Genomic DNA, 15388 nt, shown 5'->3' on the forward strand with positions numbered 1-15388 from the left:
TCTTATTCTGTCTCGCATATAGGGTTATCGTTACCATCTTTCAGATTCCATATATATGCATTAGTATACTGTATTGTTGTTTTTCTTTCTGGCTTACTTCACTCTGTATAATGGGCTCCAGTTTCATCCATCTCAGTAGAACCGGTTCAAATGTATTTTTTTTTAATGGCTGAGTAATATTCCATTGTGTATATGTACCACAGCTTCCTTATCCATTCATCTGCTGATGGACATCTAGGTTGCTTCCATGTCCTGGCTATTGTAAACAGTGCTGCGATGAACATTGGGGTACACGCGTCTTATTTGTTTTTATAACATGGGATCACAAATACTGCTCAGGAACTGAAATGCAGACCAAAAGGGAAAAAACATATTTGCTTCAATGGAGTCAATGAGTTTACATTATTATTTTATAAAGAAGTTTTAAAAAGTAATAATAGGGACTTCCCTAGTGGTCCAGTGGCTAAGACTCTGTGCTCCCAATGTAGGAAGCCTGGGTTCCACCCCTGGTGAGGAAACTAGACCCCACATACCACAGCTAAGAGTTCACTAGCCCCAGCTAAAGACCCTACATGCCACAACCAAGACCCAGAATTATGTAAATATCTGCCTTTACTTTCTTCTCATAATTTTATGCTTTCTTTTTTTTTTTATGTCTATGCCTTTCATTTATTTGGAATTGAATTTGAATTTGGAGGCTTTCCTGGTGGCTCAGACAGTAAAGAATGTCCCTGCCAATGCAGGAGACCCAGATTCAATCCCTGGGTTGGGAAGATCCCCTGGAGAAGGGAAAGGCAACCCACTCCAGCATTCTTGCCTGGAGAATCCCATGGACAAAGGAGCCTGGTGGGTCATGGTCCATGGAGTCACATAGTCTGACATGACTGAGAGATTAGCACTTTGTGGCATGCAGAAGGCAACCTTTTCATTTTTTCAATGGATGACTCCTTCCTGAACAGCGTTCATTCATTAATGTAAGCATTCCCCCACTGCTTTGAAATACTGGAAGTTTGGCTTTGACGTGGAGTCCACCACCTTTCAGGCTACATTTCAGGAAATTTTAGACTGGGACTCAGAAGATTCTGTCTCCTCCCTCAAGCCTATGAGACAGAGAATACGTCACTTCCTCTTTTTTCACTTTGTTTCTATGAATTCCTTCTTTCCAAACTCTGCAAGGAAAGGCCACTGGTTCCGTTTTACAGAAATTCTAGGGACCACAGACAAAGCAGAACAAAGTAAAATGGGGAAATATGGGAAATGCTTTCTATGGGTGAAGCCCACCCCATGTGACTCAAACTGTCTAGAGTGTAAGTCATCATTTTCCTCCCCAAACCATTTCCTCCCTCAGACTTCTCCAATTCTATTGTCCAGATAGATGTCACCGTAGAGTCCTCGTTTTCTCTCGAACACCCAGGACCCATCAAGGTCCATTCCTCCTTCCCCACTTGGGCCTCTGTGATCCATTTTCTCCATCTGGTCCCTCCCACGACTTCCCTCTGCCCATCCTTTTGTCACTTTTCACCTGGAGAAGCAGACTGTGCTTCCAGCCTCATTCACTCACTGTGTTAATCACTGTCAGAATTTTCCCTTATGCAGCACTGCTCTGCTCCAAACACTCAAGGGGTTTCTCCTTGGTCATAAATGAAAAGTTCAGATATTATACTTAGCAATGCCCACCACAACTTGGGAACCCCACCAACCTCTTCAATCTTTTCTCCTTCCTCTGACACAAGCTCTCCGTCAATCTCTTCAACCTTTCGTTATTTCTCTCCTCTTTTACCTTCAGTCTCAGTTGGATTTAAGGATTATTTATCCAAGTATTGAATACAGCATGACAGTGCCCAATGTTAATTTCTAAAATTTTAAATGACATTGTACCTTAATGCTCATGTATTTACTTTTCTCAGTGGGTTAGTAAGGCTTCCTAGTTGGCACAGTGGTAAAGAATCCACCTGCCAATGCAGGAGATGCAAATTCCATCCCTGGTGGGGAAGATCCCCTGGAGGAGAAAATGGTAACCCACTCTGGTATTCTAGTCTGAAAAATTTCATGGACAGAGGAGCCTGGCAGGCTACAGTCCATCGAGTCACAAAGAGTCAGACATGACTGAGCACAGCACTGCACAGCAGTGGGTCAGTAGCCCTCACAAATCACAGTTCTCAAGCCCAGCCTAAGACCTTGCTTTCTCCAAGCTCTTCTTTTAAGAGACATCAATATCTGCAAGGTGCACTATATTTGGTCCTAGAAATTTTGCATGGAAGATTTTATCAGATCGCTTTCCTCTAAGCCACGAAAGGGCTAGGGGCAGAATAGGGCATGGGGTGACTGAAATGACAGGGCTGGAACAGGTCAGAACAAGCTAGAAGGAGCAATGAGTGAGCCACAGGTGAGCCAATGGCTTCAGCTGCACTGTGCCCTGTGGATGGACCAGAGCTGGCATCTCCTTTGACTCCCAGGGACTCACACTCTCTATGCTTTCCCTACTTCCTTGGCTTCCCATTTACTCTTTCCACTCTTTCCCGGGCACCTGCCCTCTGATCAGCAGCTGCACCTCTCAGAGCCTCTCACCCTTTCTCAAGACTTGCACTGTTAAGGATTCCACATCACCATCTCTAGCCCATTGGCTCTTCCTGAGTTGTAAACACATGCCCCCAACTCCCACTGGCTTCAGTCACAGCCTCCTCCCACTCCACAGCCCCTTCTGCAAGTCCCTTACCCTTTATCTTAGAACATAGTGCTGTAGTTATTCCTCACTTCTCCTTCCACAATAGGGATAGCTGTTAATAAAATACATCAGCCATCCGAGCGGGTAGTTTTCTTGGAGCCATCTATCTTCCTCACATCCCTCGTCTAATCACCAAGTCTTGTAGGTTCTACCTTCTAATAACCCAAATACACCCTTTCTCTCTACCTCCACTGCCAGGACCCACGTCAGAGCCATCCTCATCTCTTACTGGGAGGATTCAGTAGCTTTCTCCCCTCATTTCCTTTCTCCAGTTTAAACACAATACAGATCTGTTAAAAATACAAACCTGATTTTACCTGCTCAAAACATCTCGATATTGCCTTCAGGATAAATCCGATGTCCTTAATGTGTTTACAAGGCTGCCAGTCGTGACCTGGCCCTGCCAAACCCTTCACCCTCATGTCAGGCCACTTAAAGTCCCCTCACTCTTTTGGCTTCTGCCAAGCTGGCCCTTTTTTCAGTTTCTCTAATACACCATAGTCCTTCTAGATTTGAGGCCAACATTCATGCTGTTCTCATTGCCCAAGGTGTGAATCGCTTTCCCCACATCTACCTGCACATTCACTGGAATAAATCTTCCTCTTTCTATACATTACGTTGTTTCCCTTTAAGAATTGATTCAGTTCTCCCCTCCCCCACCCCACATATATCTCCATAGCATCCCACATGACAGCTTTCTTAATAACCACCCACAACTGTGATCACGTGTGCAAGATATGGTTTCCGGCTAGCAGAAATGATCCACGAGGTTGGTTTTTTTGGGCAGAGGAGGGGAGGGCTTTGGCTGTGCCGTACAGCTTGTAGCATCTCAGTTACCTAACCAGGGATTGAACATACACCATTGGCAGCGAGAGTTCAGAGTCCTAACCACTGGATCGCCCAGGAATTCCCAGAACCATGTTTCTCTTAATCACACTCTGGCTTCAAACAGGTTCCCAGATCAAAGATCCCCATCTTCTATGAATGAATGAACTAACAACATTTAACAATTATTCCAGCCTACTATACCCACTCTAGACAAGCTTGCATTCAACTTAGAAGTCCTTTGACTGTAACCTGATCTCTCACTTGTCACGTTTGACATTCCCTGCAGCAAATCTATGCTTTCCATTCTGTGTCCAGGAGGGAATAGGGCTAGGAAAGAAAGGTCCTAATTCCATGGATGGAAGAGGGGGAATAAATCCCAAAGCGGGAATAGCTTGAGCAAAGGTGGAAAGATGGGAGAATGTGGGACATTTGAGGAGAAGGAAAAGGAAACTAGTAGTAAACTGAACGCTCTAGGTGTGGGAGGAACCTACTGTATATAGCACAAGGAACTCTACTTAATGCACTATGGTGACCCGAATAGGAAGGAAGTCCAAAGGGGAGGGGATATATGTGTACGAATAGCTGATTCACTTTGCTGTATGATAAAAACTGACACAACATTGTAAAGCAACTACACTCCAATAAAAATTAATTTTAAAAACTGATTGGCATTTCCTGACTGCAGATGCACTAGAAATTTGAAGTTCCCTGGGGAGAATGAGTGGTTTCAAGTTCTGTGTCTAATAAATGGCTCAGTAGTCCTCCTTTTAGTAGTGGAACTATACCTTAAGCTAATGTGCTAACTGAATAATAAAAATCTCAAGATAAGAGTTAAATAAATAAATAAATAAACTGAACACTCTTACAACCTCATTTAATCTTTCCAAAATTCCTAAAGAATTATTAGCCCGGTTTTATAGATAAGGCAACTAAAGCTGTTAAGGAATTTGCCCAGGGCACAGTGGGCTTCCCAAGTGGCACTAGTGGTTAAGAACCTGCCTGCCAATGCAGGAGACAAAATGCAGGATCGAACTAGTAGGTTTGATCCCTGGGTTGGGAAGATCCCCTGGAGGAGGAAATGGCAACCCACTCCAGTATTCTTGCCAAAAGAATCCCATGGACAGAGGAACCTGGCGGCTACAGTCCATAGGGACACAAAGAGTCAGACACAATTGAGCACGCACATAGTAGGGGAGACAGATATGAAATGTCTTTATGCTTTTACTTACATTATTTCCTCAGCCTGTACTGTCCGTTCTCCACTATCTAGATCTAATTCTTTGAGACACAGCTAAAATGCAGCCCTCAGAGGTCCTGAAAGTGAAAGTCACTCAGTCGTGTCCGACTCTTGGGACCCCATGGGCTATATAGTCCATGGAATTCTCCAGGCCAGAATACTGGAGTGGGTAATCTTTCCCTTCTCTAGGGCATCTTCCCAACCCAGGGATCGAACCCAGGTGTCCTGCATTGCAGGCGGATTCTTTACCAGCTGAGCCACAAGGGAAGCCCAAGAATACTGGAGTGGGTAGCCTATTCCTTCTCCTGCAGATCTTCCCAAACCAGGAATCGAACCTGAATTGCAGGTGGATTCTTTACCACCTGAGCTTCAACAACTCCCTTCCCATCTATCTGCTTCTGTCTTATTACAGCACTTCTTTTATTCTGCTTGTCCTGTCAGCATCTGCACAGGTCTTGCCCACAAGTTCCAAGCCTGTTAAAGGTCAATGGAGTTCTTTTTCACCTCTTTCATGTGGCTTCCGATACAATGCCTTACACGGGATGGATCTATGAAGCAAGTGGTCAAGAGGGCTCCAGGAATGTTTCATGGAAGTGTACTCTATAGAATCACCTGCTCCCCTCTGCCTCCAGGTCCTCCTGCTGAGTCCAGGCTCTCTTAGGCTGCCCCTTCTCTCCCAAGGGAGTCACAGTGCTTTGAGCAGCACTGCAGAGAATACAGTGGTCTACTGAGGACAGCACTGGATGGAAGACCCCCTGGATGGAAGAGTCCAGAAAGGAGGAAATTAAGATCATATTTTTTCTTAGATGTTCTTTTATCTTTTTTCAAAATACTCCAACAACTGTCCAGCCTTTCAGGCTCAGAAACCTAAACTTCCTTTTCTTGAGGGTAACAAGGACTCAGATGGTCCTCTATGTATACCAAGCTTTCTAGAAAACAAGACTGAGTCATCATCACTTAACAGACGGAGTACAATTGCCATTTCCTTCCAATTTATCAGCAAGTGTTATATACTTCTGTCCTAGAAAAGGAACTTATTTCTATTTATATTCAGAGTGACAAATCAAATTTGCCATTGGAGTCATGAAAAAAATATATATCTCTTTATGATTCAACTGTATGTGTGACTGAGAAAGATTTGACCAAAGCATAGTGCAGAATGAGTCCAGTGTGGGCTCTACACAACAGAACGCAACATTTCAAGGGCACAGAGGTGCCATGGTCATGTTCAGGGTAGTCAAGAAATGTGGAATGGACAATCTGGGCTAGAAGTCCATACAGTCATTCAGTACAACTTCCTCCTTTTATAGATAAGGGAAGCCTGGGGAATGTGTGGTAATTGCCAAAGGTCACACACTGGTTAAGGTCAGAGTTAGATCCAAGATCTCTTGCCTCTCCCACCTCCCTGTCTGCCACACCTACCACTCCACTCCCTCGGCCACAATTGCTCTTATCAGGGGAGCATTCTCTCCAGCTTCCAGGAGTTCATACCAAAGGGAGAGAGGAGAGAACCATGTGCTGGGCATGGAACCTTTGCGATTTAACATTTGCATGCATAATAAGCTGTGTCAGTGCTTATACTGAGTTGGCCCAAAAGTTTGTTCAGGTTTTTCCCATAGCATTGTACAGAAACACCCAAACAAACTTTTGGGCCAACTCAAAAGTCTTGTTGATGAAAAAGTGCTTTGAAAAACTGTAAAATATCGTATACAGGTTAGAGTTTTAATGTAATTATTATGTGTTTTGATTCCGGGATGTTAATTCAACTTTATCATTGGCTATTTTGCTTTCACAGTTAATTGATCTTTATATCTGAAATTGAAACTCAGCCAAAATGAAAACATTTGATTATATTCTTGACTGACCTTAGTGGAATAGTCATCTCTCAGAGGTTGAAGAACGTGACCAGAAGAATTCTAAGTTAGACACACTTTTGTCCAAGGAGGAATCGACTGTGTGAAAGAGGAGTTTTGAGGAAAAGTATATGTCACCTTGGAGTTTGTGATAGAGAAAGGAAGGATAGTCATACATAGTAGTAGTCAAAATAGGTTAGGTTATACCTGGGTAACAAATAAGTCCTAAAATCTCAGTAAGGTTAACACTAACGCAGATTGTTCTAATCTCAGGCTTTTTCCTCCCACATCTCATGCATTTGTGACCATACCCACTGGAACACATGACCTCTGAAGTTGCTGCATCAGGGGAACTTGGCAATGACGGTGGCAGACACTGGTCCTTGATTGCATCAGCCTAAAGATGTGACAAGTCCCATCCCACTTCCTGCTCACAGGGCACTGGCTGGACAAACTGTGTATCTTATCTAACTGCAAGGGAGACCAGGAAATAAAGACAGACACTTATCAATTAACCCTAGAAATGAGACAAATATCTGATGAACATGGTCTACCAAATATATACTCCCTAAATCCCAGGAAAGCAAATATGGAAGTGCTTGGAGTATCTCATTTGTATGAAACAAATTGATTCATGGCTTGAAAAAAAGAAAGACTGAAAGGAAATGCACCAAAATAGTAATAATGAATATTTCTAGTTATTCAATTTGGGAGGGAGTGTATTTTCTTCATTTTTTTAAATTTTCCTGGAAATATTTAATCTGCATGTTTTAGAACCCATAAAAGTAATACAAGCTTTTTTTAACTGAGAAACAAGTTAAGATCAGAGATAAACATGACTCTTATGAAAAAATGACTCAAAAGAAGATGAAAGTACTTAAAAATGCAGTTCTAACTAAGCAGTCACAATTAGCCAGAAAGAAGAAACTGAGAAACAGGCCCAAACATGTCTGTTGCCACACAGGAAGCTTTCTGATGAGCTCTGATTTCTATAGTGTGTCTGTGAAAGAGAGAAAAAGGGACACAGAGTCAAGAGAGAAGGCAAAGAGAGGACACAGCCCTATTTAACACCACCCCAAGAGAAGAAGGAAGAGGAATTTAGAAACAAGAAAGCACATACATTAGGGAACAAATAAGCTTTATGCAAAGCGAGGAGATCACAGCTAAATAAGGATTTGCTAACCCATCATGAAACTGTCCCTTCCTGACTCTGCCAACTTAAATTTCTCTATCTGGAGAAAGTCACAGCCACCCCTCTGCTCTCTGAGTTCTCAGGGCACCTGCCCAAAGTTTCAGTTCAGTTCGGTTCAGCTGCTCAGTTGTGTCTGATCCCATGGACTGCAACACACCAGGCTTCCCTGTCCTTCACCAACTCCCAAGGCTTGCTCAAACTCAGGTCCATAGAGTTGGTGATGCCATCCAACCATCTCATCCTCTGTCATCCCCTTCTCCTCCCACCTTCAATCTTTCCCTGCATCAGGGTCTTTTCAAATGAGTCAGCTCTTCGCATCAGGTAGCTGAAGTATTGGAGCTTCAGCTTCAACATCAGCCCTTCCAGTGAACCCCCAGGACTGATCTCTTTTAGGATGGACTGGTTGGATCTCCTTGCAGTCCAAGGGACTCTCAAGAGTTTTCTCCAACAACACAGTTCAAAAGCATCAGTTCTTCAGTGCTCAGCTTTCTTTATGGCCCAACTCTCAGATCCATACACGACTACTGGAAAAACCATAGCTTTGACGATACAGACCTTTGTCAGCAAAGTAATGTCTCTGCTTTTTAATATGCTGTCTAGGTTGGTCATAACTTTGCTTCCAAAAAGTAAGTGTCTTTTAATTTCATGGCTGCAGTCACCATCTGCAGTGATTTTGGAGCCCAAGAAAATAAAGTCTGTCACGGTTTCCATTGTTTCCCCATCTATGTACCATGAAGTGGTGGGATTGGATGCCATGATCTTAGTTTTTTGCTCAAAGTTTACCCAAAATTAAATGGGTAAGGAGCTTAGTGGGTCTGGCACAAGGCCCTGTCTGACTGGTTCTTGCTTTCCTTCCCCTCTAATCTCACCACCTTCTTAGGTCCCTTCCCCCCACCAACTCTAGGCTCCAGCCTCAATGCCCTACTTTCATTTCATCATTTGACCCCCACGGCCTTTGCTCTGCCTGGAATGTTCCCTCTTCCCTCCCCCATTGAACTACCCACTCCCAATCTCAAACTAGCTCTTCTGTTCGATGCTCTCACAGCACTTTTATCTCAGTTTGTACATATTTAGGGGATTATCAATGAATGCCTTTACTGTCAAATTCCAGGAGAGCAGAAAACATAGATGGTTTTGCTTACTGAATGGAATCTCATTTTGTTAATTCCTTTTGCACATACTGGAGAGATACCATAAAGAGATTTTTTTTCTTAACCTAACCTTTATCATAGAGCCAGGGTCAGACTTCCCTAGCGGCACAGTGGATAAGAGTCCACCTGCCAGTGGAGGGGACACGGGTTGGATCTCTAGTCAGAAAAGATTCCACATGCCTCAGAGCAACTAAGCCTGTGTGCAACAACTACCGGGCCTGCACTCTAGAGCCAGCAAGTCGCAGCTAATGAGCCCACATGCCATAACTACTGAAACCCGAATGCCTAGAGCCTGTGCTCCACAAGAGAAGTCCCCGCATCCTAGAGAAACTAGAGAAAGCCCACAAGCAAGCAGCTACAAAGACCCAACGCAACCAAAAATAAAATTAAAAAGAGTCAGTAGCATAGATAGTAGGATATTTTGAACTAGAAATCAAGAAACAGTTTCCATTTTTCCTTCCCACCCTCATAATGAACTCTCCGTGTGACCTTGAGACTTTGATACTTTCCCTCTGAGTGACTTCCTCTTTGGTCAAGTAAGAGTTTAATTTAGATAGTGTCTGCAGTGCATCCTTCTCCAACATATCTTTCTAGGTCCTTTGATAGACTAAAAAGACAAAGCAGAAAAAAGTAGACATCAACAAGAGCAAAGGAAAGGAAGAGGTCACACTAAGAGAAAGAGAGTCCCTCGTGGTTGAGTGAAACTCAGCTCTGGACTCTGAATCCTGTTGCAGCAATTTGGTAACCTCAAAGCCTTAGATAGACTGCTTCAAGTCTCTGGACCTTGACTTCCTCTTCTGTAAATGTGATATGAGTACTGACCTCATACCACAGGTGTGATTAGAGGATTAAAGGAGATAATGTAGTATAACACCCAGAACATCAAAGGCAAGGTTAATTACCTGTTAGATCCTTTCCTCTTTCCCACTATCTGGAATTTAAAAGCAGATTATAGGAGTGGGAAGTGGGAGGGAGGTTCAAGAGGAAGGGAATATGCGTATACCTAGGGCTGATTCATGTTGATATATGGCAGAAACCAACACAATATTGTAAAGCTATTATCCTCCAATTAAAAATAAATTTAAATTTTAAAAAAGCAGATTACAACTAAATAGGGCATCAGTTAAAACAAAAATCTCTGCATGTGATGGTTTCTGCACACTTTATTTCTCTGAAGAGGCTTTTCACCTCTTAAAAAGAAATCACTGCATTGCCCGATAATTCAGAGAGGAGTTATGTTTCTCTCTTTGGTCAGACACCCTGTTACATTCCACTACATGCAATGATTTTAAAGTTGGTCCCCAAGATGCATATAGATGTTTCCCATCTTCATGATACAAAGGCAAGAGCATCCCTGAAGTCCCCAGCCAGACTTCACCAGGACTATGTACTCGAGTACACTCATCACCTTCACCCCTTTCCTATATTTCAAAGAAAAAAAGTGAGATTTCATTGGGAAAGAAGAGAGGGAAGCTATTTCAAACATTTCCTTTTTTATCTTTTTTTTTTTTTTTTACAAAGAATCCCAGAATCACTGAATGATAGGCTGTTTAAAGCACGAAAGACCTTTAAGAACAATCCATTTCAGCCCTGTCACTTGACATTGGTGGTGATGAGAGATAAGCATCTATCTATATGCAGCGGGAAGAGAAGCTTGGGCTTGGAATCAGAAGCTTGAGTTCGAGTGCTGCCTCTGCCAGTTTTGTGACTGTAGGTTGGTCACTTAACCTCTTCAAGAGTCTTCAGCTGTAAAAGGGTGTGATGATCCATATCTCTCACAGGTAAAGCGGGGAGTCAGCGAGACTGGCCGGGTGAGAGCTCTTTGCGAACTATGTAAAGCAGTTTCCAAATGAAAAGTATCACCGTGACTTTTTGGACTCACAGCCTTCAAGCTCGTAAAGTGTATCCACTCACCAACCAACATACTACATCATCTATCCCACACACCTAATTTTGTGGATCATGAAAGAAAAAATGCCAATGCCCAGCCAAATACCTGCCACAGAAGAAGTGAGCCATAAAATTTTTTAATGATGTAGGTAAAAAGGACTAAAGGATTGTTGAGTTCTGCTCAGAATCAAGAAGTGGGTATAACATGAAACCACCCAAAGTCCCAGTCGCAAGACAACCTCCAAACACTCTTGGGGTTCCATAGGTTTCTCTCTCTGTTTCTGAGAAAGAGGGGCTCTGATGCTGAGACTTACTCACAAGTCAAGTTTTGTTCACATTCACAGAAAAGCAGGTTCCCCAAAACAAAGCAAGGACCTCTCACTCTCTAAACCTCACCCACATTTTTATTCTTTCTTTGAAAACCGGTTTCAAGGAAAGTCACATGCTGGAAAAAGACTCCAACCCGAATTGGCTGACTAGAAAAAAAACATTCAAACCCTCCTTGAGAAATTCAACAACCACATTTGAGGAATTTTCTACAACAGAGATATGACATCGGCCAGGATGGGTGTTGTCACTGTCGGTACAACCCAGGGTATTTTCCTGGATTACCAAAGAGGTGGTATGTATTCCTCCCAGAAACTGGGTATCTTCAAGGTTTCAGTGGAGGTCTTCGCCTGAAAATGTCCTCCCTATCGAAGTTTCCAATTATTATTTTCATAAGAACGATATTTTCTTCAGTGAACTAAAGTGTTACAGTGATGACTATACAGGTTCCCAAGGAACAGAAGCCATCATTAGCGCTGTTATTATTTTTGTTTAGTCGCATCTCCATAGCAGCCCACATTCACAATGTGCTTTGCAATTGTTTCTTAGTAATAGTTCTCACAAGATCTGTAGGAGGCAAGAGGGGGTGATCGGGGTTAATATTTCTGTGTTGCCTGAAGGGAAGCACGTGCATGCATGTGTGTTCAGTCGTGTCCGACTCTCAGCGACCCCATGTACTGTAGCCTGCCAGGCTGTTCTGTCCATGAGGCTTCCCAGGCAAGAATACTGAAGTGGGTTGCAATTTCCTTCTCCAGGGGATCTTTCTGACTAGGGATCAAGCCCACGTCTTCTTTACCATTGAGCCACCAGGGGAGCCCGAAGGGAAGCACAGATGTAGAGAATTGGCTGCCATCACTGTCCACAAAAGGATCCATCCTGAGATCCCCAAGCTGGAGCCCAGTCTGGTCCTACATTTACATTGCCTGAATCCAGGATTGGCTTCCCTGGTGACTCAGATAGTAAAGAATCCACCTGCAACTCGGAAGACCTGGGTTCAGTCCCTGGGTTGGGAAGTTCCCCTGGAGAAGGGCATGGCAACCCACTCCAGTATTTTTGCCTGGAGAATCCTCATGGACAGAGGAGCCTGGTGAGCTACATTCCATGGGGTCACAAAGAGTCAGACACAACTGAGCGACTAAGCACAGCACAGCATCCAAGATACCATTTATTTCTGTGGCTCTTGTTTATAATTATTATAACGCCAGATCTGTGACCGGGAGGAACTGAACTGGGCTATAGAATCAGAACCAGAGACTTTGCACCTAGGAGAGACCTTAATAATCACAAAACCAGTCTCATCATTTACAAGTAACAAAACCAAACAGCATACCTTACTCATACTTTCAGAGCTTTTTTGCTTTTCAATAACATGTTGCACTTTGGTGCCTTGCTTTTCTCTCTTTACTTTTTTTTTTTAAATTCCTCCTTGACTCTCCCCATCCATTTCCTTTATTTAAAATTATGTGGCTTAAACTCCAACCAGGAAAACGGAAACACTTATCTGCTGAGTCTTGTGTTCTGCCACCTGAACTGGGCCATCTTCGGGATACTGAAAAAGTCTTTGATGATAACAGCCAGGCAACACTGAATCAGTTTCATATATAAGAGTCCCTCCTTCCTTTCTCCCAATCTTCTTTTTTTGGCCATGCCGTATGTCGTGCATGATCTTAGTTCCCCAACCAGGGATCAAACCCATGCCCCCTGCCATGGAAGGGTGGAGTCTTAACCACTGGACCACCAGGGAAGTTCACCCAATCTCCATTCTTGAATCCAGCTGCTCCCTGAGTCTCCAGCTATCCTAATATACCTTGGGTTTAACCTAGAGAAGACTAGACTTCTCTTCGGGCTCTGGTAGAAGGTAACTTTGCTGTAACATGAGCCAGGGCATAGAGTTTTCTCATAAAGCTCTGTCACTTCTGTCTGAAACAGATTGACAGTATTCAGAGGAGTAAAAGGATTGACTTTTGTGGTTGACTGTCGATTTTCTGTCTTCCACTCTGCCCTAACTGGGAGCTTGTCTTCCCACACTCAGAGTGATTTACGGCTACTCAAGCAAATCTCCCTCTTCAGAAAAGATGGATCGGCTTCCCTCAAGAGCCACTCCTTAGCTAATACTCCTTAGCTGCCTGGGGCTGTCAAGTATTCCATCAATTCATACTCAGCCATGGGGTGCAATAAACGAATTAAGCCAAAATACAAGCTCCTAAGCACCCCTCCAACTCTAACCATCTACAATTCTGCTTTGGGGAGTTTTCCCTCCCTCCCCCAACAAATACTTTTAGAAACTTAAATTTCCTGCTCTTTTCCCCTTTTTCTAAGACCACATGTAATTGTTAATAGCAAAAGCAATAAATAAATGAATCAAGTCAGAAACTCCTGGAATCTCTAGGAATTTTTCCTGGAAACACTATATTCAAGTGTATAATTTGTCATTATTTGGACCGGTATAGGTTGAATGAACTTACATACAAAACAGAATTCTTGTAAATCCCCAGTGACGCAATCGTGGCCGTGGCCACGCCCACTCCGGAGCAGACAAAAGGCGAAGTAGCCCAGCTCAGTTCAAGCCTCCACGCGAAGATCAGAGAGCCAGTCATCTCATTGTTGCTAGCTCGGTTCAGCAAAGGTATCGTCCTTATCACATCTTTGGCTCTTAAAATATTTTTTGTTTTTCCTCCTTGGCTGTGATCTCTCAAACTGTCTTCTCTGAAGCTTAAGCCTCTTCCTTCCTTTGCCGTCCCCCTCTGGTTTGGCGGGTGAGTTAGAATCATAGTCAGATTTCAGAAAATGATTCTCTCTCTGCTGGTGGGAAATTGAGCGACAGAGGAACTGGTTTCCTATGAGAGCATGAGATTATAGCCAAGCCTTCCTTTGGGGGTAGTCTCTGCTATCAAAAACTGTTCAGAGAAAACTGGGAATTTCTAACTCTTTCTCTGTCTTGCAACCGTATAAATTAAATATTTCATGCTTGTTGGGGTTTTTTGGTTTTGGCTTTTTACTTATTCAAATTTTCATCAAATGCCTACCAAATGCAATGCATTGGGTTGGATGCCTGAGAGATACCAAGATTCTAACAGAAGTTTACAGTCTAGCAGAGGAGGCAAATACATATGCAGATCATTCAAAGGGAGTGAAAAGAAGAATGCTGGGTGTGAGCTCAGTCATTCATTAAGTGTCTTAGAAGCTCAGAAGGGAGGTGGTTCCCGTTGCAGGTGTCTTGTTCACACACTGGCTAGACTGACAGCTACTGGTGTTTTCTGTTGCAGAAGTGAAGATGGCCAAAGTCCCTGACCTCTTTGAAGACCTGAAGAACTGTTACAGGTAGGAAAGAGATTCTGTCTCTTGTGACTTAATGAGGAAAGCAAGGCACATTAGAATCCAGCTAGGAGGGATTTGCCAGGAGGTCCAGTGGCTAAGACTCTGTGCTCCCAATGCAGGGGACCCAGGGTTCCATCCCTGGTCAGGGAACTAGATCCCACATGCCACAACTAAGACCTGGCTGAGCCAAGTAAATAAAATAAATATTTTTAAAAAAGGAAGAAAGAATTCAGCTAGGATTACAGTAACTAGCATGGGGCAAGACCAGTAGAGGCTGTTGAGATGTGTCCTACCTCTCAAGTCAGGGCAGGTTCAGAGAAGACTCAGGGAAATTAAGCATCCAGTAGGTAAACCAAGGTGAAATTTTTGACAGGGAGATGGCCATTTTAGAAAGATTACTTGTAAGGTCTCCTGACTCCTAGCAGTTCTCAACAGCTACTCAGACCCAGCTTCAGTCAAGTTCACGTGCCCTGCTACAGTAACGGATTCTCAGAAAGAGAAATCTTTCTTAGGAAAACTTCTTGATCTCAGTCTGGAATGGGAAATGGCTTCACAGCAATTTGAGCATGTGAAACCTATGCAGTCAGTCTCATTCAGACACAAGAGAAAGATAATAAATAAAAAGTTTAAATTGTAGAACACCTTAAACAGATGCAGTGTTCCACATTACCTACACACTAACACAAAGTAGACGATGGAAATGTTGCCTGGATGTTTTGCAAAGTATAAATGATTAAATCTGTTTTAGTGAATACATGAAAGCAAAGGGTAACAAATAACCTATTTGATTCAAATTTAGATGACGTGCTTCAAAAGGATTTCTCTCTTAAGTTTAATTTTTTTCCCTGAAATTCAATTACCACTCTT

At 43.1% G+C, this 15388-nt stretch overlaps 1 protein-coding gene across 3 annotated transcripts in view; it reads left to right on the plus strand.

Annotated features, from left to right (window-relative positions):
- The window catches only part of IL1A (interleukin 1 alpha), a 49025-nt gene that overhangs the window by 24307 nt on the left and 9330 nt on the right, over positions 1–15388 (plus strand). For all 3 annotated transcript variants that reach the window (XM_081588300.1, XM_081588301.1, XM_081588302.1), the window contains 2 exons: positions 13699–13829; positions 14470–14524. In XM_081588300.1, the coding sequence (XP_081444426.1) occupies positions 13699–13829; positions 14470–14524 (186 nt within the window). The remainder of the gene's footprint in view (positions 1–13698; positions 13830–14469; positions 14525–15388) is intronic.

This window comes from Giraffa tippelskirchi, chromosome 4 (genome assembly GCF_054371585.1).
Source record: "Giraffa tippelskirchi isolate mGirTip1 chromosome 4, T2T-mGirTip1v1.2.pri, whole genome shotgun sequence".
Lineage (NCBI taxonomy): Eukaryota > Metazoa > Chordata > Mammalia > Artiodactyla > Giraffidae > Giraffa > Giraffa tippelskirchi.